The 22840-nt window shown below is 40.1% G+C and overlaps 3 protein-coding genes and 1 non-coding gene across 5 annotated transcripts; 3 read left to right on the forward strand and 1 right to left on the reverse strand.

The window, feature by feature from the left end:
- Window positions 1-1340: 1340 nt before the first annotated feature.
- Window positions 1341-6431, reverse strand: LOC137274568 (uncharacterized). Its single transcript, XM_067807826.1, has 2 exons — window positions 6164-6431; window positions 1341-3416 (listed from the first exon to the last, which is right to left on the reverse strand). Exon 2 carries the CDS (start codon window positions 3405-3407, stop codon window positions 2757-2759), a length of 651 nt encoding a protein of 216 aa, XP_067663927.1. The 5' UTR covers window positions 3408-3416; window positions 6164-6431; the 3' UTR covers window positions 1341-2756.
- Window positions 6432-7389: 958 nt separating this feature from the next.
- LOC137272988 (uncharacterized) lies at window positions 7390-14781 on the forward strand. Of its 2 annotated transcripts, none has more exons than XM_067805427.1 (7): window positions 7390-7416; window positions 9533-9675; window positions 10096-10236; window positions 10712-10795; window positions 12877-13094; window positions 13509-13664; window positions 14478-14781. In XM_067805427.1, exons 2-7 carry the CDS (start codon window positions 9541-9543, stop codon window positions 14644-14646), a joined length of 903 nt encoding a protein of 300 aa, XP_067661528.1. In that variant the 5' UTR covers window positions 7390-7416; window positions 9533-9540; the 3' UTR covers window positions 14647-14781. The 2 variants fall into 2 exon arrangements, with proteins under 2 accessions (XP_067661528.1, XP_067661527.1); XM_067805426.1 differs by lacking the exon at window positions 7390-7416 and adding an exon at window positions 8840-8948.
- A 1203-nt stretch (window positions 14782-15984) lies between these two features.
- Window positions 15985-16057, forward strand: Trnat-ugu (transfer RNA threonine (anticodon UGU)). Its single transcript has one exon. It is a non-coding gene; the product is annotated as a tRNA-Thr (tRNA).
- A 1008-nt stretch (window positions 16058-17065) lies between these two features.
- Window positions 17066-19343, forward strand: LOC137272989 (uncharacterized). Its single transcript, XM_067805429.1, has 2 exons — window positions 17066-17582; window positions 17936-19343. Exons 1-2 carry the CDS (start codon window positions 17412-17414, stop codon window positions 18890-18892), a joined length of 1128 nt encoding a protein of 375 aa, XP_067661530.1. The 5' UTR covers window positions 17066-17411; the 3' UTR covers window positions 18893-19343.
- The last annotated feature ends 3497 nt before the right edge of the window (window positions 19344-22840 follow it).

Genomic DNA, 22840 nt, shown 5'->3' on the forward strand with positions numbered 1-22840 from the left:
GATACAAGTAGAAAATCAGATCTTTGGAATAACGAAAGAATGCTAAACTGGGCTATCACGCCGCAGACCGAAGTTGAAAACATTAAAGATGTGGTGCAAATGATAGAAATGTGCAATAAAAACCTTTGATATCAAAGCATACCCGTAAACAGCAACGAACATGCAGTGAACATGTAAGTTCGCTCATCATATAATACTATACACAGTTCCAAGAGTTCAGTTTAAGGCGGACGGTCATTTCAGACTCTGTCGCCTATAGTTGGCTTCGTATGTCCGGCACACCGACTGTTCGGACCGATGCTCATATTATCGATCACGGTTTTACTTATGAAGATGGATACTTTGGTTTTACACACAACCATAGTTCAGTAATCATTGGTAGTCATTATGACCAACAGTTGAATTGGATCAGTCGCATTAGCTTTACGCCAAAAAGAAAATTCAGAGTGAAGCAGAACACAGCTTTCGAAACTTGATCTCCGACTGTACCTCTGAGCTGGCTAGGACCTTTCATAGGTGGATTGTCTATTTGTTGTTTAACTCCACAAATTCTGGTTGTAAATATTTGGCCTGTAAATATTCGAGTCTGGACCCTACAATCAAGTGATTGATATGAGCAACGACCCGAGGTACATTGAAATGCCAGACCAGACTGACCACCCATTCCAATACGTTGCTAAGATGCCTGTTCCATCTTAGCATCTAAACAAGATGAAGGACATATATCTGCAATACATTGAATGAGACTTCGCTGTAAATAAATAATGAATCGTTTTGATAAACTGGCGTGATATTTATTGCACTAGATATACAATACACATACTCTAATATATGATGAGAGAAAACTGTAATGCGCTGCGCTGAAACATTTGACAGCAGGAATGAACCCTGTTTTATTTTATTTTATTTATTTATTTATTTTTAATACTTTACAGAGGAAAGGCAACTTCGGGTAGACAGGATTTCTTTCAGCACAGAAACTCCATGGTGGCAACGTTAACTCATGCATACATTGTAACACATATATTTGCCATGCACTGAACGCAGACGTTCTCCATATACTGTATTACAGACGGGAGCGCCGAAAACTGCAAGCTCGCCAACGCAATGTGGATACCTTCTCGCCACTTTCTGTTGCCTGGCGTGGTCAAATAGCACGAATCGGTCTCGAATATTCTTCACCACTGCCCCTTTCTGTAACCATCCATGAAGATTCGGGTTAGAATTGATCATCGGTGCCCCATGCTTCCCGTAAGAAGCGAATAACGGGATCGGTTGGTCAGGCTCGCTGACTTGGTTGACACATCGGTTCCCAATTGCGCAGATCAATGCTCATGCTGTTGATCACTGGATTGTCTGGTCCAGACTGTATTATTTACAGACCGCCGCCATATAGTTGGAATATTGATGAGTGCGGCGTAAACTTACTCTTTCCTGTAAGTGACACGGAGCTGATCGTTTGTCCCTGAATAGCACAGACAGTGCCGAATGGACACATCCGCCTTTTCCGTAACATGTTCGTTATTGGGGTTTCGAGTGAGTGAGTTATGTTAGGTTTACGCCGCTTTTAGCAATATTCCAGCAATATCAGGGCGGGGGACGCCAGAAATGGGCTCCGCATTTTCCCCGGAATAACACGAGCTGGTCACAAGATGGAAAGGGTCGCAGAATGGGGCGAGCGGTGACAAACAAAATGGAATGCTACAAGAAGCCATGTATAAGCTTTTCTGGGAGTGAGACCAGTCGTCACGGATACAAAGAGGTATTTGTTGAACATGCATGACGTGGAATGTGATGGAGGGGTTACAAGATGAGGAAAAAATACAATACAGATTAACGCCGTAGGAGGCACACAGTAAAACAGTCTCATCCTTTCAAGACAATGTACGAACACGTGTTTCACACAAAGCAGAGGTCTCCAAATTAATAATGAAAAAACACAACATGCTATTAAGCGCCGGCTTCGTGTTACTGTAAATCGCTACTGACGCTTCTTCAAAATTTGTTTCGGAGGTAAAAACCAGTATGCATTCAGTTTCAATAACAATCATCATAAGCCTCTCCTTTCTCTTTTATCAGAAAAACAAACTCCACGCGTAAATAGAATGACACTTCAGGTGGGGGTATAAATCTGTACTCATTAGTCAGGAAGCACCAGTACCAACATTCGTTACGCACATGGCATGCTCAAATCGTGTCTACTCGATACACAGGGTATATGTGAAATTGGACAAAACAGATATCGATACGGAAAGGGCAAATACTGAAAGTACTACTGGATACAAAATTGAAAATGTACAAAAGAATCACAAATATACAGTTTCGATTACTCGAAGGAAAATCGTAAATTTCATTCATATGAATGACGGGTAACATTTAAGCAGAATTTCAAAATGTATATTGTCTTAAAGTCTCTTGTAAGTCTAGCGTCCTTATTCTTACCTTGATATACCAGGTAAAAGGAGAAAGGCTTCTTTACAAGTTCGAATGACATCGTAGTGGCACTATATGTTCCGCTGTGTAAAGCCGATTGAGGGGAGGGGGTTCTTTTTTGTATCCGAGATACACTTGATGGCATTTTACATTCTCGTGTCATTCCGGAAGCCGGATTGCTTTTCTTGGTCTTCTAATAGGTCACGGAAAGAAATGAGTAATTACGAAGGGTTACTTTACTCGAAATTACTTCTCTGCTGTCAACCCCCTTCCACCTTACCGGCAATAGAAAAATAGGGTAAAACTTTTCTTTTGTTATTGTTTTACAGATGTGTGGATTCTGCATCTGTAGGGGAAAAAACTGGATTATCATAGGAAGCGGCGCCGTTCTGGGGGGCAGATTTCGTGGGAAGCTCTCCAGCCTCGGCCTCGTGTTGTCTTCTCAGCATGTACTTGGCGCGTTCCGACGCATCCCGCTCTTCCTGCGTCTTGAAGCGCCACTTGTATATGGCGCACATCGCCACCAGCGGAACGAAGAAGACGGCAGCGGCAATACCACCAACCATGACGTTGTTCCGGTACATGTCGAACTTGTCCCGCATGCTGGGTTGATATAAGTTGACTGCTCGGTTGATCTTTCTGACAATAACCGTGTTTCTGGTAACCATGCAGAGATACACACCACTGTCCTCATGCTGAACCTGCTTAACCGTTAGCGTGATTCCACGGACCGGCCCCGTGTCTGACAGTCGGTACTTGTTACTACTGGTCATGATCTCCATACCTTTCGGGGAGTGCCACTTAACCGTATCGCCGTCTTGGACAACGGCCTCAGAGTCGTTGCAGTGGATCTCGATGTCGGAGTCTATTTCTGTTTGGTACGACCATTCTGGTTTCTTGTGAAATTCCAGATCAGCAGACTGTGCGATTCCAATAGCCGCCACCAACAGCACGGTACACACGTGAAGAATCATGGCGAGTACCTGAAAGGAAATATCAGCTTTTTATGACTTTCTAAGGTCATAAATGTATATTGTCCTGAAAGGAAATATCAGCTTTTTATGACTTTCTAAGGTGTCAGTATTGTGTCGAAGACCTCAGGTGCATTGCAAATTCAAAGAATTTCGTTTGTAAGTCTTTCCTATTTCTGTTTCAACACCGGGACTAGTCAATTACATGTATTATAGTTTGGTTATGTTACATAACGTTCTTCCCAGATACTCCGCAATTATAATAATATGCCATGTAATTATATGTACATCTGAGAACGGTTTTTAGTGAAAGGTAAAGGTATAAGGCAGCCATCTGGCCCATACGGGCGGAAGCCTTATTTTGTCGACTAGACCACCTTGTTTAATAATTATTGAAATGATCTTAGATGTTTTCGGAAAGTGTTTACGAATGTATGAATTGGAGAGTCTGACTCAGACTGATTTCCTCGGAGATGAACAGCTCCGTCAACATGCCCACAGATAACAGACGTGATCTTTAAACACACTGAAATGTGCCACCGTACTTTTGCATTTAATCAGGATAGAAGTTCCAGAGGGTCTGTGCAAGGCAGACGATGCTATTGACGGCAGTACTTCATTGACAAAAAGTAAATGACATGTAGGCTGGTATTTCAGATTTCATATACACATATATATTGGGGGTAAGGTTTGGGGTTAAGACTCGGGATTGGGGTATTAGTGTTAGGTCTGCCAGAAAATATTTTGGTACAGATTGTGTTAAAGAAAATTTACATTTTAAATGAGCCTGAAAACCTGATTTCCGTGAGCAATGTGACAAGACAAGACAAGACAAAGAACGTATAAGCTGGGGAGCATTGAACTCATTAATACACATTTTCTTGTGTATTTCGCTGTGTTTCAACATCCGAGACAGCTGCGTAGCCCAGTGATTAAGGTGTTCGCTCGTTCCACCGAAGACCAATGTTTCAAGGGTCAAGACACTTTCTGGTGTCCCCAGCATTGATATAGGAATTGAATACTTCTCAGCGTGGCGTAAAACATCATTGGCCTACTCCTTCATTAACCGTAAGTGGTTCAAGATGTACGTTTGTTTTATCCCTGTACTGAGACACAGTATCTAGTTCCACAGTCTTCAAGATTTTGGATATTCGTCGACCAGTAAGATCGAATATCAGTTAGACTGTGTGCCCATTCTTTCCTCGGTGTGTCAACCTAGCAATATGTGTTATTCCAAGGGTACCAAGATGGCGACTTGTAATTCTTATTCAATTTGAGCCTCTATACGGGACAATCAGAGCGGGGAAGGAACTAACACAACATGGAGAGAACGTTACCGTAGGTCGGTTGCATATTTAAAAGATGTAGAGCGCCTTACACCGTAAGCTGTGTGTCGCTGGACAAGATGGTCGTGTGGTTATCTCTGAGGGGGGAAACAGAGTCATGCATGGATGCTTGCTTTCAATCAGGTATCGACGAAACGGGGTCAAAACGAGGGAGAGAGGTGGGGTGCTTTCTTGTTCGTAGTTGGTTTTGACCCTTTTAGCCAAGTCAGCCATAGCGGTGGATAGAAAAAAAGCCACAGTGATCTTTATTTAAAGTTGTTTTGAACATTAGGTAATTTATGTCAGCGACCCTTCGCGCACAGTCAGTTATAACGGTTGAAATTATTGTCGTGTTCGGTTGATGTGGATGTCCGAAGTGACTCTTGACAGATGGCGTTTGCCGTTTTGATGAAACCCACGAGCAAGGGACTGCACTGATGATAAAAGTAGTCTCTGCCAGTACATTTCATACAGTCTTGCATTAATTGGTCTTGTGCGAGTCAGTTATTCCTGTGATGGTGGTATATATTACATAGGGGTGGGTCACATATCTAAACCACTGGGGCCATTAGACGTTACAGCGTAAACTGATAAATTATACACCTGTTGTAACAGAAGACGCTCCCATTGTTAGCGTCAGCTCAAGGCCATGTTGTTTCCGTTCATTATTTCTTAACGCACTGACGATGACTTGGTGTAATTTCTCTGATTATGCCTCAAGGATATGTAGCTATGGCATTTCATTTTGAACAGACCGTGGACGAAATGAACTGCTAAACACTTAATCACATTCGTGCTAACCAGGAATGTGGCAGTGTGGTTATTATACTAGGCGCGTAGCGTGCCATTTTTCGTGTAAGCCCCATTGGTTGCGAAGCGTTATATTTAGACAATAATGGGGGCTTGCCCGACCCTTTTAGCAACAATCATGGGCAAGTCTGTAGATAGTGGTATCTTCGTTTAGACGTGAACTACATTTGTCTGTTTTAACCAACTGTCGTTTAAGTGTTAGTTTTTGAAGGTTCATGGTAAGGGTTTGGCTTCAGAAAAAGGTCGACAGTTTCACTGAAACGCCACAACATTGTGGTCGGTCAACATTCCATGACTGAACTTTGAACGTGTGTTCTACAACAGAGCAATACATGTTGACATCGTTCACACACATATCTGGCGACTCCTAAGTGCGCTCAACGGAGTTTCCACGCCTGAATAACACCGCCTTGAGATGTACTCCTTTAGCCGTAGAGAGCTGTTCGTTAAATGGCGACATGGCGGTATAGCCATGATCGAGTCACGGTCTTTGACTTAACGACAACAAACACAAATAAACCAAAGTTACCTAATTACATCACGAGAGACAAAATAGACTACAACTACTATTTGATTATTTTACACAGAAATTAAACAATCTATGATAAATATAACCAAACCCACCTGTAGCTGAACGTCTAGAAACTTCAATACAAAGCCTCGCCCAGTTGAAATGATTAATACTCAAATGTGCAGTCGTGCTACAACCACACAGCCTCTGCAAAGGTAGGTGCGGGTTGATGACTATGTCAAACAGTGACGTTGTATTCCCCGGTCAACACTCTCACTGTTACAAGACGAGTGTGTCTCAAGTTGTCTCCCAACAAGTAATGGAAAGACGTGCCCCAGTGTGTAGCCATGCGGGACGGCTGAAATACCTGCACGACAAGCTTCTATAAAGACAGTAATCTTTGAGCTGTTGTTAACTGCAGTGATTTATTTACTGTTTTTATACTTACTTATACTGCAGCGGGTTGGTGCTCTTTGAATTACGGTTATCTCTCGCAGTCAAACAACAGTTTTGTCGTAAACTTCTGTTGAGAAAGGCAAAATGAACAAAAACGGGCTTTAGCTGATTTGTGCATACATGTCTGAACTGAGGTGTTCCTAAATTAGAGACTCCGTGTTAAACGCTCAACTTGGAAACATATACAAGAGTAAACTGGGTATTGATGTCAGCGTTCTGTCCAGGCGGGCGGAGATACTCGAAAATCATCTGACATGTCATCTGATTTGTAGGACCTAAAGCAATAATCGTCTTGAACCTATACACCTCGGCCAGTTGTCACCTTAACGAAAACCTCGTGGACTGATGACCCTTTGAACGCATACCGCGGGGACAATAGTTGTCACCCGTAACCAGTATATTCACTCCCTAGACTAATGGTGTTTGGGCAAGACAACAACCACGTACGCAATGCTTTCGACAAACAATAATAATTTTATTATAAAAAAGTAGGGGATCTTCATTTTTTTTTATCTACGATTAAAAATATTTAGGAGATTTATCGGAGTCACTCAAAGTCGATGTGACATTATTGTATGTTTTGAGAGTGCATCACCATTTGCACTTCCTAACAACCATAGTTATTTGGAGTATAGTAGTTATTTAGAATCATCTTTTCAAAGATGATTAGTGTTTGGCATGTAATTTGCATGTATACGATTTTCATTTCAAAACAACCGGCTAGAAACAAACACTAACAAATATGTGATGAAAGATGAGTGTCAAAATTAATATCCTAAGTGATTTCTCCACCTTCTTGAAAAAACGTCAAAATCAAGAATGGGATCCTACGCACGTGCATGGAGCTACTGCGTTGTGCACGTGCATATCATGCGTTGTGTTTGGAGGGGCGCGGCAATAGGAAATGGTGGTACGTTCATAAGATGTCTGTCCTTGAAACTTTTCTTAACGTTTACACTTCCTATCCAAATTGAAAGTTCATTATCCCCTACTTTTTAAAAGAGTATATGTAATAAATAATAATAATAAATATATAAATAAACTGAATGAAAACAATTATTGCAATAAAAAATAACAACCCAAAAAGCCCAAACAACAACGTTTCGTTTGTACAATGGTTTAAACAGGCAGGGCGTTAAATGTTCCAAAGCGATGTTCACGCTCAAACATCCACGAAGGCTAGTCTAGGAGTGAGACTAGGCAGATCCACCTGGCGACTGTCAGTGGTACAACAGGATGTTGTTCAGTTCATTTCCCAAAGTGTCATTAATTCTTGATGGATCGGTGTTATTCGAAATAAAGAAGTACTACCAAGAAGTACCGAATGAGTTGTCACTTCCAGCCTGGTACATTGCAATGTCCCTCGCTTGGAAAGTGGGGTACATTGATAGTACTGGAAGGGCGCTTTAGTCAATCAGAAAACGTCATTTATGTGTGGGAGATGATAACCCTTGATGTCTGTTTTTGCGCTACAAACCCCTGCATATGCTTTGATGTTCCCCGTGATATTGCTATAAAGTTGTTGTAAGCGACGTAAAATTGTATTCATCTTATATCCTTCGTACGTAAGAGGGGACGAGTGAGTGAGTTTGGTTGTACACCGTTTTAGCAATGTTCCAGCAATATCACAACGTGGACACCAGAAATGGGCTTCACACGTTATACACCTGTAGTGAATGGAACCAGGCTACCCCGCCGGCTGAGCTGACGAAATGGATTTGATGGTTAGATTTGTTTACTGCTTGTGGTCGTCACCTGGCAGTGTGGAAGCTTGTTCATGATATCAACCACTTGATAATGCTTGAAAGTTCCTGATTGTTGGTGTTATTCACCAAACGTCTAACGATAAATGTGAGAACGTTTCCAAATGATTTCAATATGTTTGTTTGAATGGATTCGGCAGCTATGAGTACAGGACAGGATGCTCCAAGTGGCGCGAGTGCTGACCTTTCACGGCATATTTATAGTGCTGATAACATAGGACTGTTATGAATTCTATACTGGCAAGAGATTTAAGGATAATCTCTAAGAACTACACAATTCCTTAATCTGTTGATAGTCATCGGAAGTTCAGGTCCGGGCCTAATAATGGTAGATCTATTATTATGTTATGGTTAACCTTTAGATCATAGAACATTTATTTAATTAAGGAATGTTATTGGTCACACCGTTAATACATTTCAGATAATAATTCATGTTGGCTTCTACTATATGACAATACTGAAATCCATTTCAAGCTTTCGTTGTATACGATCGCAGGAATAAAATGTCAATCACTCATTCATTTCGATATGAAAAAATGTACGCCAAGTGTACATTTTCCGGTTTTTACTGGACTTTTTCCCAGACCGGAAGTTTACATGTTCAGGATGGCGGCGGGAATTTCGTTGTTCGAAACATTATTTTCAGAAGATAGTATGATATAGACGTGTTAGAATTGATGTAAGACCCGATTGACTAATGGTATCAGTGTTCATGTGTTAATTCAGACTAGCGTCGTCAGGTAAAATCATGATTGTGACCCATCCGACTCCGAGGCTCATCGTACGGAGTTGGGTATCGGGGTGACAAGTGTTGCTAATTATCCTTCACTCTTGTTATCATTATCGATGGCACGAACTGACAGAGTAATCATGTATTAGCATGTGTCTGGAAGATGTTTGAGAATGCTGATCTATCTTGAAGGTCTTGATTTCATATGTTTTCGAGGTCTTTTCTTATTGAGACCGGACCAAAATAACCGGACTTTACATTGACAAAAACATTCAACTGGATGATATCCTTACTGTATCAGCTTACAGACAGAATTAATTTTTTCATAATGTGGACAAGGTAGTTTGCCTAAAATAATATTTGTTTGTGGCTACAAGACTGAGAACAGTTTTCCTCTCTGGCACAATTACACAAGTTACTTTATATGTCTTACCGAGCCTGCATATCTACATGCTTGTTCGTCACACAGTTCATTTTGTGGACTATTTTTGCATATTTTACAGCTCAAATGGCAATACTATTTTGCTTTCCAGATGGAAGCATGTCATTGTCAACTGTTCTGAAAAATGTGTACACCTTTGCTCAGATTCTTGGTCAGGCAAATGGGTGTGAAGTAGTGCGATGGGAAGTCCAGTCACTGAACCATGCACTCAAATGGGCAGCTTATTGCCAGAAGGTAAGATAAGTTATTTTTTGTGAAGTGAAAAAGTATGTCATCTGATCTAATTACTGATAATTGATTAATGTTGATACAAATTTATTAATTCATCTGAGTGATTGAGCTAAAGTCCTTGTCGTGTCGACACTGAACTGATCCTTCCCTTTCAATTTTACAGTTGACACAAAAGAACATTTAATTCTTAATTGTTTTGTTTCGGAAAATTTCACATTTAGCAGTAGCTTGATTAATGACAAGTCCAGAAAAAAATATGCATCCATTTACATGAAACAAATGTATTTGTGCTATTAATATGTAATTATAAATTATACATGTATTGTTATACTTTTGAATCAACACAGTTTGAAATGCCGTAGAGGCTGAGTACGTAAAGCCTCAAACCTGATGTTATTCTCTTTTCAAATTGACTACATCCAGATCCACCAGCAAGTGAGTGGACAGCGTGTTGAGGAAGCATTCAACAAGAAGCTGATGGAGATGATGCTGTTGGTTGACCCTCCCAGTCGAGTGTGTCTGTGTGTGGATCTCTTGGGTCAGGCTGTGTCACTGTTGCAGCAGGTACCCTCTTACCTAGCATTAACCCACGGGCAAAATGTAGCACAAATGGCGTGGCGCAGCATAGAGAATATGACCAGTTCACACATAAGACTGGTCATATCCTGTACGCTGTGCAACCCCATTTGCACTACAGTTTGCCAGTGATTAACTGAAGGCGCTGTATATTGTGTTATTAAACGATGTTTACTTGCAGCTGTCGTGTGGCATCAAACACCAAACTCAAGACAAACAGAGTGCTGTCAGTGATGGAACAAAGCCATAGTGCCAGTATGGATTCAATTCTCAATTAAGATTACTCGTCTTAGAATCTGCTGATTCCCATTTCCATATAGCAAAACGAAAATGTCAGACAAAAAGTATCAATGTTCTATTTTCATGTCTAGTATCTATTTTCAGTAGAGCAGTCTTTCATATTTTCTTTGGATAACTTGACTTACTAAGAGTTTCATCTCTCTGATATGTTTCCTCATGACAGATCCTACTGCAGAATCCTAGCACCAGTGCAGAGGTGCTTACAGAGCTAATGGATGCTGACATTCACAGTCACACCATGGAGGAGGTAGGACGTTACTTCAGTAAATGTATTAGATGTAAGCACTGATTAATGAGTACCCATGGAGATACTTAGTCCTCAGTAAATCCATCCTCGTAAGATCTGACGAAGATAAGGAGGTCAGACTTGATGACTTGGTTTATGCATGTCATTGTTTCTCTGGTGCATTGATTGATACTCATGATGTCAATCACTGGATTGTTGGGCTAGATTTGATTATTTACAGGCCTTCTGGTGTTTGCTGTACTAAAAAAACTACCAAACTAGAGGAATTGGCCAATGTCATCCTACCATGGGCTTCTGCATGGTGTGGTCATATATCACAACAGATACCACATAATAATAATGCTTGATGCAATCTATTGATATCAGTCTTTTATATGGCCTGTGATCACACAGAGCACTGAGCAGGTGAGTTAAGGTTTACACCACAGTCACAAGTATTCCTGCTATATGGCAGCTATATGACCTCTGATCACACAGAGCATTGAGCAGGTGAGTTTAGGTTTACACCACAGTCACAAGTATTCCAGCTATATGGCAGCTATATGGCCTGTGATCACACAGAGCATTGAGCAGGTGAGTTTAGGTTTACACCACAGTCAGAATTATTCCAGCTATTTGGCAGCTGTATGGCCTCTGATCACACAGAGCACTGAGCAGGTGAGTTTAGGTTTACACCACAGTCAGCAATATTACAGCTATATGGCAGTGGTTTGTAAATTATCAAGTCTGGACCAGAGAACCCACTGATCATCAGCATAAGCATCAGTCTGTGCAGTTGGGAACTTGTGACATGTGTCAACCAAGTCAGTGAGTCTGACCACATGATCCCATTAGTTGCTTCTTATGGCAAGCTTGGGTTACTGAAGACCAATTCTAACCCGGATCCTAACGGATTCACTGAGCACTGTCACCAGTAAGCGTTTGTATAGTACTGAAAGATTTCAGATTTAAGTCCTTCGCTTCATATGAGTCAGGCACATGTGTGCAGTGAATTCTGGTGATGCCTAAGCCACCTGTCTTTCTTCCATCCTTGTCAGTGTAGGATCTATTCAAATTGTAGTTATCTGGAAAGAGGCCAGGCATTACAATGTAATGTTAACTGGAAGTGACGTCAGAAATGTGGACTTCCAACACCATCTGTGTAAGCTGGAGGCACAGAACTTCATAGCTCTGAGTTGTATGTGGCACTTCTATGTAAACTTAAAGTGACATGCTCTCTAGTGATATGAATTCCATATATAATGTATGGAGTGTTTGCTGGGGAACATCTTGCATAGAAATAGGTAGTCAGTTCAGTGGTCACCTTTTTCTTTAAATATCCCCATGGGCAATGCCGTGATGTTAACGCTGCAGAGTATGCAAGTTTAACTGCCATCTTTCTAGTTCAACCAATTGGTGAAAATGTCAACAACAACACACTAAGATGATTGTGCTGGGGTGTTTGTGATTCACAATTTTACAGAAATGCAGAGTTGTGTCCCTTATGTATCTCTGAGACCTGTGACTGTGGGTTTGAATCCTGATTAACTGGACAACCAAGTCTGCATCACTTTAGGCTTTCCAGCCATATCAAACTGACATTTAATATTCACTAGAACCAGTAACAATGTTCAATGTAACATTAATCGCCCAATGTAACAGCAATACTATTCAAGGTAATATTTCACTCTCACCCACTCACTCACTCACTAAACGATATATTGCAATTCAAACGTCAATATGATATATATTGCGGTATACTTTTTGAGTGAGTGAGTTTAGTTTTATGCCACACTCACCAATATTCCAGCTATGTGGCGGCAGTCTGTTAATAATCAAGTCTGAACCAGACTATCCAGTGATCAACAGCATGAACATTGTTCTGACAGTGGCTAGCAGCATTGTTTCAAAGAAAGGAAACAGTAATTTCATTACCTTAAACCATGTGTTACACTTTCACTATACATTCTGATTCATGTTGCAAAATACCATTACAATACTTGGATATCGCAAAACAAAATTTTGTCAATACCCAACCCCTCACTGACTGACTGACTCACTCACCCAGACCTGCTCACTCACTCACTCGCTCCTGTATGCAGCTGTTCAGAACACTGACTGAAGGACAGACCACAGAGGATATGGAGAAGGACATCTTGAGATGCATACAAGAAGAGAAAGTCCTAGAGAAAAGAAAATGGATGAAGAAGAGGAGACGTACCCCTACCCCTGACTCTGAGAATCTCCTAATGACTGCCCAGGCCAAATTCCTTGTGCCTCACATTGTAAAGCTGTCTCAACAAAGTAATGACCGCTCACGGTGGGTGTATAGTTAATGTGTGTGTTATTTGGTATGAAGGACATTTAAAGTGTAGGGGAATAGTGTCTGCAGTAACGGTCACTCTCTGATTGTCCCTGAGCCAAGTTTGATGTTCTGTAATATATTCTTGATAGATCCTGTTTCCAGATCTGCATTGCACATCATATCCTTCAGCAAAGAGCATGCATAGCAATCTGAGAACAATTCCAAAATGGTTAACTTCTCACATTCTTGCCTTCAAATATGGGTATTTATATTTTATAACTTGCAGTGCTAAACTTTCTCATCATGTTGGAACCAAGACAGGAATAGCTTATTTAATACACTACTAACTTATTTAATACACTACCACACTGCAGAGCTACACTTTTCAACAAAGGTATACCCTATAACACGTGTGTACAATGTCTGCAGGCTGCTACAGAGAATTCCACATTTCATCCTGGCCAAGGCTGTCACTGCTGATTCATCTTTTGGGGAAGTGTATTTAGACCACCTGACTTTCCTCGCCAATCAGATGTCACCACACTACCATAAGCAACTGACCAATGGTAGACTCTACTCATGGAGGTAATGGCAGCATCTTTGTGTATCTAGGGTATTATATGTCCTTGCTGTTGTCATAATTACCCTGGTCTCACTTACTATAGGCCCTCTTGCTCATGAGTTTGGAACAGTGAGAAATGACATATATCACTTATATTTATAAGTATATGATTAAACACATTATCATATACCTATGAATTATATGGCCCGTTTTGCACATACAATACTGTCTGTCGTCACATGTTCATATTGACCACTTGGGCCAAAATTCAATCTCAAATGAACTGCCACTTCAAAACTGGTAAGGATGCGTACATGCAAACAGCTCGAAACCTCAGTAGATTGAGCCTAGTTTATCTAGATATGTCCCTTGATGTGCTGTATGATGATAAGGTTATGATATGACTGTGCCCTTTCGCCAGTGATATCAGCCAGATACCACCATATCATCCCCACACACTGAGGACAGATATGACAGGCAAAAAGTGTCATGCAAGAACCTCTCATTATGGCCTCAAGAATGTCAGGGTGAGACAGACTGCCTTATCTCAGTTGGGCATGTGTGCCATCAACCCAGTGTACATTGAGAGCATCAGACTATTAATAATGAAGTTCTCATTGGAAAAGATATTTTCAGAGTACTGAGTCCAGTAATGATCGTAATGATGTTTTTGTCCTGAAGAGCACTGTACTTACTCTGTTGTACTTTCAACATTGGTCAGTGGACTGAGCGACAGGATGGTGTGTTTTATTGTTAGTCACTCTTCCATTTATTGATATTATGATGCTCATCCCTGTGTAAAACTTCAAATCAGTTATACTTTATTCTTTCCACAGGTGTGAGTCAGCGATACAGGAAACAGATTTTACTGATCTGGTTACTGGTTTCCAGTCTCTTCTGGACACTGGAGGTCACACAAGAAAAACTGTTGCTGCCCTGCTCATGGAGAAAGCACAAACCTCTTACTTCAATATATGGAGGGATATATGCAGAAAACTGCACTGATGTTACAGAACAATGACAAATTGTTGTGCTAACCAACAGGATTTGAAATGAACATATAACTGTTTGATTTCACCATGGTAATTTTGTGTCCTGTTATTTGTTTATAAAATAAATGGAACAATATCTTTCATAAAATTCTAGTGTATTTTTGAGTTTCGTGAAGGTTAAGGAACCAGCCATGACTCATGTTTGTATATCTGTATTATGGTCTAAGACATTGTTGGTATTTGAATCATATATCTCCCTGATACCATAGGGTTGGTGGGGTGGCCTAGTGGTTAAAGTATTCACTCATCACTCTGAAGACCTGGTTCAATTCCCCACATAGGTTCAATGTGTGAAGCCCATTTGTGGAGTTCCTTGCTGTGATGTTGCTGGAATATTGTTACAAACAGTGTGAAAAACCAAAGTCATTCACTCCCTGGTGCCATAATAGTGTTTCTCTTGTCAGCTCACCTCACTTGTTTTTCATCCTTATTTAGAGGAAATTTATCCCATCACACATGTGCAAATCTTTAATCATGAATATATTTATTTTTTGTATAGGGTTTCTTACGAGCATTGGAAATGAGAAAAATGAGGATTAGACAATTGTTAATAGCATTTTAATTAAGTTAATTAATTAAATTTTAATTTAATTTCAGTTTGTTACCAGGGGCGGATGCAGCTTTTTGAGAAAGGGGGAAACTTCATTTTCACCCAGATTCAACAGTCATTTAACAAAATTTGAGCATGAAAGAGGAGGTGCACACCCCTACCACCCCCTCAGAATCCGCCTGTGGTTACCTTTTCCGTTGTGTTTTTGTGAGTGTATTAACGAAGGGCCCATGATATTTATTTCATGATGACAGGTGGACAAACCCCGTTTCAACTGGCGTTTTGTTTCCCTGAGAAAATGTCATGCCCGTGTTTTACACAGTTACTTTTGCATTTGTATTCGTCATTGAACATGAACAGTCCCTCGGTATATCGCTGGCATGCTCACTCTGTTGTGGTTCCCAATGAAAGATTTAGACGACATTATTTACCAAACAGTTTCAAAACACTGTCCACTTAAAACAGGTTTTTGCCGTTCACCAGGAGGTAGCTAGGTCTGGTTATAGAAATGTTCAAATGCATGCTCTCATATTCAGTGGCAGCTACTCAGATACTACAGAAACCTTGCAATGTTTGATACTGATTGAATTAATTGGATAATGTAGTATGTGATAAATATGTCGCATAAGGTGAGTCGATCTAATCGGTTAACCGCGCCGTGCTGTGACCCAGTTATAGCCTAGTGTAGCGATTTTATGTGTGGCGGAGTAAAGTTAGGTAAAATCTCTGCCAGAAGCGTGAGCCTCCATAGCTCAGTGGTTAGAGCACTGGTCTTGTAAACCAGGGGTCGGGAGTTCGATCCTCCCTGGGGGCTTGTCTCTTTATATTTTTGTTAAATATTTATTTTTGAGGCGTGTTTTGATAATTTTCATGTTTCCTTCCGCTAACAGCAAACACGTATCGGATAACAAGTGACTATATTTTCATGAAAAAAAGTTCAAAAATTAATAAAAAAATAAGAAGTGCCTCAACACCCCTATGTTTTTATAACTGGCCTACAAACTTCCTGTATTTCTTCATTTTAAAGCGTCACGCATATTGAATTTCGCCCTAGAAATATGTACTGATAGTAACTGAATATTTGGAAATCGAGAATCGATTTGCTTTTGTTTCAGTACTGACAAGACAATACTCGTAGATTTATAGTGATAAACGTCATACCACGTAATAACTTTCTACGACATAGAGAACGATACTTTGGCTTACCTCTCAAAGTTAGTACAATACAATTTAAAAATGATACATATATTTAGCATAACATGCGAGGTTTTTCCCATTTTCGTAATCCCTACTGACCAGATATGAATTAGATACATTTAAAATTATCAGCCAACGTGATAGTTGCCAGAAACAGCGTCACCTAACATTAGACAGTATATTATATTTTGTCGTAATTTAACACAAAGCTGAATCATGTGCACTAATCTATATTGCTCTAATTAAATCCTCATAATATTCTCATGTACCGGAAACGAGGGAAATGGTATATGGGATATGTTATGGATCATGCAATCATTTACTATTGCGAACTGGTCTGGTTAAAATGACAATAAAATTATTTATTAGCAAATCGATGCATTTATTTAAATATCTTTAATTATCTGGAACTTTTAATAAAATTAAATAGAGCAAATTAGCGTGTATGTTCAGTCTAAATTTCAAAGCGTGGTTGTTTTGGTCTGAAAAAGTAGGAATTTCGATCATTGAACGAGATTCAGCTTGCAGGAGTATGTCATCATACGTGGAAATATTCATTGCGCATATTTGTTTGCGCAGCCATGCAACTAAGTTGCTATATTTAGACCGGGTTACCTCAAATACTGATCCCTCATTGGTCAACTACGGGAATCCCACACGAGCGGCCCTATGGGTATGTCACAAGCGTTGCAACACACACACAGCGTGTTTATAAACACACAGCGACAAATACAGCTCATTTCACCTAGATATCAGGACAGTACAGAGCAACAGCCAACGTTATCACATAGTTGTAACGAAGGCCAGTAAGTGGAAATAATGGGAAGGTAGCGAAACGCACCCCGTCCACATGGTGAGTGGACAGACTGAAGCACGAGACTGACACGCCGTATGGTGAAAACAAAATAGCAGCGACGTCCAAAGTTAGACTGGAATATTTTATTGATTAGCAGTGGAAGAAACGTGTCATTATGACGCTCGGAACTCTAACTAAGGAGTTTCACAAACTCCTGAAGAATATCAGGACGCTGTCTGATGGACAGGCCGAGATTGTCGAGTGGGACGATGAGGACGTGTCCAATTTCAAGGTGGATGTCAAGCCCCACGCTGGGGCATACAAGGGAGGCACTTTCCGCTTCCAGGTACGTCTACGTTTTCCTTATTAGTACGATTATTCATGTGTTATTTATAGTGTATGACTAAAAAAGAAGATTTTTGTCATGTCTGAACAGTTTTGGAAACTAGTGCCTCGCTTGTAATCTAGTCTAGCATATGATACTCCTTTTCCACATGTTATCCCACATGGATGTAATGTGTGAAGCTCATTTCTGGTGTTCCTTACCATGATATTGCGGCATAAAACTAAACTCACTCACTCATCCCACAAGTTTAGTATTGAACAGTTTTAATAAAATTAACAATTCTTGAATAATGAAGATAAAGTTTGGATTTTTTTTAGATATTCGAATAACATTTGTAATATTGTTATTTGCAGGTAACCCTTGGCGAAACGTTTCCAGAAACAGCCCCAGTGATTCGCTGTGAAACACATATATACCATCCCAACATTGACCCAACCGATGAGTGTGATGACACCAACATCTGTCTGAACATGTTCAACTCTGATGAATGGCAGGAGGCCTATGGGATGGATGGCCTTGTACAAGGTCTCCTCTTTCTCTTCTACGAACCAAACCTAGAAGATCCTTTGTCACCATATTTTGATTCAACATCTGAGGTGGATTTTGAGATGAATGTACTGGCATCGCTGAAGGGAGAAATTGTGGAAGGTGTTCAGTATAAATGGAACTTTGGGGAAAAGGAGATTATAGAAGAAAAGGAGGGTGATCAAGAGCCTAGCATAAGCAAGGAAGATAATTCCAAGAGCAATATGGTTGAAAAAGCCGAAGATATTGAAAAGGGAGAATACTCGAATGTGGATGATACAGTTATTCTCCGTGAGAAGAGGCAAGCTGTTGACATGGATATTATTCCTCAGAGGAGACAGGGGGTAGTAGCTGACGATAATCTTGGTATGATCAGTGACCCACAGTGCAATAATGCCTCATCTGGTGACGGGGATGACACATCGGAAAAACTCTTCCTTCAACCCTGGGACCTCTCGAAAGTTGTTGGCAAATTAAAGGAAATGACAGCACCGACTGGTGACTCTAGCCCGTCAGATCTGAATCTCCAATCAAATGCCCTGTCAGACTGTCCACTAGTTGTGACAATAGAACCGTGCCCCTCTGACCTCCACCAGCCCCTTGTGGACAGCAGGGATCTGGATCTAACAGTCCAGTGTGTAGGCATGTCTGAGATGAACCTATCACATAAAAGTGTATCCTTAAGCTCCTATGATCCAGTTGTGCCAGAGATGAACCTGCTGTTCCTCATGATAAACAAACTGACAAGACTGTTCAAAACATGTCATCGAACGTGCAAGAAATAAGGCATTCTGCTTATTGTTTAATTTATAATTTTTTTAGTTTTGATAGACAGTACTTTATTTCAATAACAAATTTGTCCAAAAACAAATCATAATTGGCAGGTACTTCTGAAGTTTGACACATGGTGACAAGACCTTGTTATGTGTGTTAGCAAATGCTTATTTATGTGTCAGTGAAAGAAGAGAGTGCCTGTTTTTGTGTACCGGTACAAGAATGAAGAGTGATACAAATGCTAGTTTTGATGTATGTGAATGAATAGTGATTGAGTCAGTTGTGTATTAATTGTGTATGAATGAAAAAATGCATGATTGTATGTGTGTGATTGAAGAGAGTGAGACATAAGGGTATCCCAAGTCTTTCAATGCAATGATACAGATATTTCACGTATGGTATTACATTATTATTTGTTTTGTTAATGAACTCCTGACATTGGAAATACATTGTTTATATGAATGCTGGCTTGTGTTATTTTTCACACTTTAAATGGTGTTAGCCATGGTTTGGCCATGGGATTTGGTGATTTATGACATCTTTATGTACATGGTTGATGTCAGTGTTATGTCCTATGCCCACATTTCAATTATTTGATGTCAAGGTAATGTCCCACATACATACTTGATGTCAAGGTGATGTCTTGGGTACATACTTGATGACAGGGTGATGTCCTAGGTACATACTTGTTGTCAGGGTGGTGTCCTAGGTACATACTTACTGTGAAGTTTATGTTCTAGATATATTCCTGATGTCAAGGTGATGTCCTAGGTACATACTTGATGGCAAAGTAATGTCTTAGGTACATAATTAATGTGAGGGTGATGTCCTAGGTACATACTTGATGGCAAGGTAATGTCCCATGTACATACTTAATGTGAGGGTGATGTCCAAGGTACATACTTGATGGCAAGGTAATGTCCCATGTACATACTTAATGTGAAGGTGATGTCCTAGGTACATACTTGATGGCAAAGTACTGGCCTAGGTACATACTCAATGTGAAGGTGATGTCCTAGGTACATACTTGATGGCAAGGTAATGTCCCATGTACATACTTACTGTGAAGTTGATGTCCTAGGTACATACTTGATGGCAAAGTAATGTCTTAGGTACATAATTAATGTGAGGGTGATGTCCAAGGTACATACTTGATGGCAAGGTAATGTCCCATGTACATACTTAATGTGAAGGTGATGTCCTAGGTACATACTTGATGGCAAAGTACTGGCCTAGGTACATACTCAATGTGAAGGTGATGTCCTAGGTACATACTTGATGGCAAGGTAATGTCCCATGTACATACTTAATGTGAAGGTGATGTCCTAGGTACATACTTGATGGCAAAGTACTGGCCTAGGTACATACTCAATGTGAAGGTGATGTCCTAGGTACATACGTGATGTCAAGGTAATGTCCCACGTGCATACTTAATGTGAGGGTGATGTCCTAGGTACATACTTGATCTTAAGGTAATGTCCTAGGTACATGCCTAATGTGAGGGTGATGTCCTAGGTACATACTTAATGTGAGGGTGATGTCCTAGGTACATACTTGTTGTCAGGGTGATGTCCTAGGTACATACTTGATGGCAAGGTAATGTCCCATGTACATACTTGATGTCAAGGTGATGTCTTAGGTACATACTTGATGGCAAGGTAATGTCCTATGTACATACTTAATGTTAGGGTGATGTCCTAGGTACATACTTGATCTTAAGGTAATGTCCTAGGTACATGCCTAATGTGAGGGTGATGTCCTAGGTACATACTTGATGGCAAAGTAATGTCCCATGTACATTTTTGATGGCAAGGTGAAGTCTTGGGTACATACGTGATGTCAAGGTAATGTCCCACGTACATACTTGTTGTCAGGGTGATGTCCTAGGTACATACTTGATGACAAGGTAATGTCCTAGGTACATGCCTAATGTGAGGGTGATGTCCTAGGTACATACTTAATGTGAGGGTGATGTCCTAGGTACATACTTGATGGCAAGGTAATGTCCCATGTACATAGATAATGTGAGGGTGATGTCCTAGGTACATACTTGATGGCAAAGTAATGTCTTAGGTACATACTTAATGTTAGGGTGATGTCCTAGGTACATACGTGTTGTCAAGGTGATGTCCTATGTACATACTTGATTTCAAGGTGATGTCGTAGGTACATACTTAATGTCAAGGTGATGTCCCATGTACATATTTAATGTGAAGGTGATGTCCTAGGTACATACTTGACGTCAAGGTGATATCGTAGGTACATACTGGATGGAAAGGTAATGAATGTCTCATGTACATATATGATGTCAAGGTACATACTTGTTGCCAAGGTAATATCCTGACATGTACGTATTTGACATCAAGGTAATATCCCCACACATACATACATTATGTCAACCTAATGACCTATGTACATATTTGTCAGTGTAATGTCCTATGTACATACTTGATTTAAACATACGAGATGGCAAGGCAAAGTCCACACTTAGACATATGCTGGGCAAAATGGAAAATTGTCAGAGGTATATGCAAATGTTGACTAATAATCCTACTCACTGACACACCGATAGAATATCAATCAGAAAAATACCAATATCCCTAACTAGTTTTGTCCAGTATATTTGTGCGCATAGTTGATGCCTTAATGAGAATTTGACTGCATGTTTTTGTTGGCTAATATTGGGGCTTTGTTTTGAATTTGCAAACACATCTTTAGATCAAAGAGGAGACATCTAGGCTTTTTTATGAGAATAATGATGCTTAGTTATGCCTTTATACAATTTTCGTATTTGCACTATTTAGCTAATACTGCCTTTTTCACACTTTCAAACACATCCATGACAACAATCTGATAATAATTATCGCACTAGAAGAGTCTGTACATTGGTAAAACGCAATCCAGCTCAGATCTGCACAGAAATTATGTTTTCCATTTCTCAGCCGCTCTTCGTGTACGAATAATTGTTACAACATCTGTCATTTATTTAGTAACTTAGTAAGTGATAAGCGTTATTTCTCGACGTGGCTGTTTATCTTATCTCCTGTATGTATCTTGTGATGTTGGGCATTCCGGTGATCAGCGCAGCTCACTGTTTCTGTATGCAAGCTACAGTCATATTTTCCGGAACGCAAATGCGAAATTAAATGAGAAAATGCTAGTCTCTTCATGTCTATTTATATCTATTTATTCATTAAAGGACCAGTCTTGTAAGTCGATATTACTTGCTAGCTTACCCTGAGAACCATGTCATCTGTGTGGTAATAAGATAATATTGATCTCAAATAAATGAACAATTGAGTATTTCCTTCGTTATATATTAGCTTAGTATCCCACTGTTGCGTGAACAATGCATTGTGGTCCCCTATGCCACAATAGGTTTGCTTAAGCTACATCTATAGAAAACAATAAACTCATTACTCACAAATGTATGAATAAACTCATTACTCACAAATGTGTGAAGGCTGCACCTTTTATCGTAATCCTTTGTATCTGGCTCTGGTCCAGATGTATTTGGGGTTGTGTTTTGCCTCGGCAATGTTCCAGTTTTTGACGGAGTCTGTAAGTAATCGACTTTGGACCAGACAATCCTCTGACTAATAAGAGCGTCTAGGCAACTGTATATGATGACGTGCCTCAACCAAGTCAGCGAACCAGACCACCCGATTCCTTCAGTCGCCTCTTACGACTTGAGTTTGCTGATGAAGACTATTGTAATCCGGATCTTCACGGGTCTGGTCAGAACAGAAGTGAATTTTATTGCTCTTTCAGGCCGTACGGCAACGACACAGGAAGGTCACAAAGATTATATACATTTTGGTGACAGGGCTAGTAGTCTGAATATATGACAGAGCATACACATAATAAATAGGAATACATGGTACTTTCTTTAACACAGAGGACTTACATATAGATTTTCAAATGAATTTTAAAGGAAAAAAAGGGTTACTTTATGATTC

Source organism: Haliotis asinina, chromosome 2 (assembly GCF_037392515.1).
Source record: "Haliotis asinina isolate JCU_RB_2024 chromosome 2, JCU_Hal_asi_v2, whole genome shotgun sequence".
Lineage (NCBI taxonomy): Eukaryota > Metazoa > Mollusca > Gastropoda > Lepetellida > Haliotidae > Haliotis > Haliotis asinina.

Excerpts from the sequence above, each read along its gene's own strand:
- LOC137274568 (XM_067807826.1), bottom strand. The coding sequence starts at position 3,407 with ATGATTCTTCACGTGTGTACCGTGCTGTTGGTGGCGGCTATTGGAATC.
- LOC137272989 (XM_067805429.1), top strand. The coding sequence starts at position 17,412 with ATGACGCTCGGAACTCTAACTAAGGAGTTTCACAAACTCCTGAAGAAT. Across the intron at positions 17,583-17,935 it reads GAGGCACTTTCCGCTTCCAG|GTAACCCTTGGCGAAACGTT; the intron begins GTACGTCTACGT and ends TGTTATTTGCAG.
- LOC137272988 (XM_067805427.1), top strand. The coding sequence starts at position 9,541 with ATGTCATTGTCAACTGTTCTGAAAAATGTGTACACCTTTGCTCAGATT. Across the intron at positions 13,095-13,508 it reads CAAAGTAATGACCGCTCACG|GCTGCTACAGAGAATTCCAC; the intron begins GTGGGTGTATAG and ends CAATGTCTGCAG. Across the intron at positions 13,665-14,477 it reads GGTAGACTCTACTCATGGAG|GTGTGAGTCAGCGATACAGG; the intron begins GTAATGGCAGCA and ends TTCTTTCCACAG.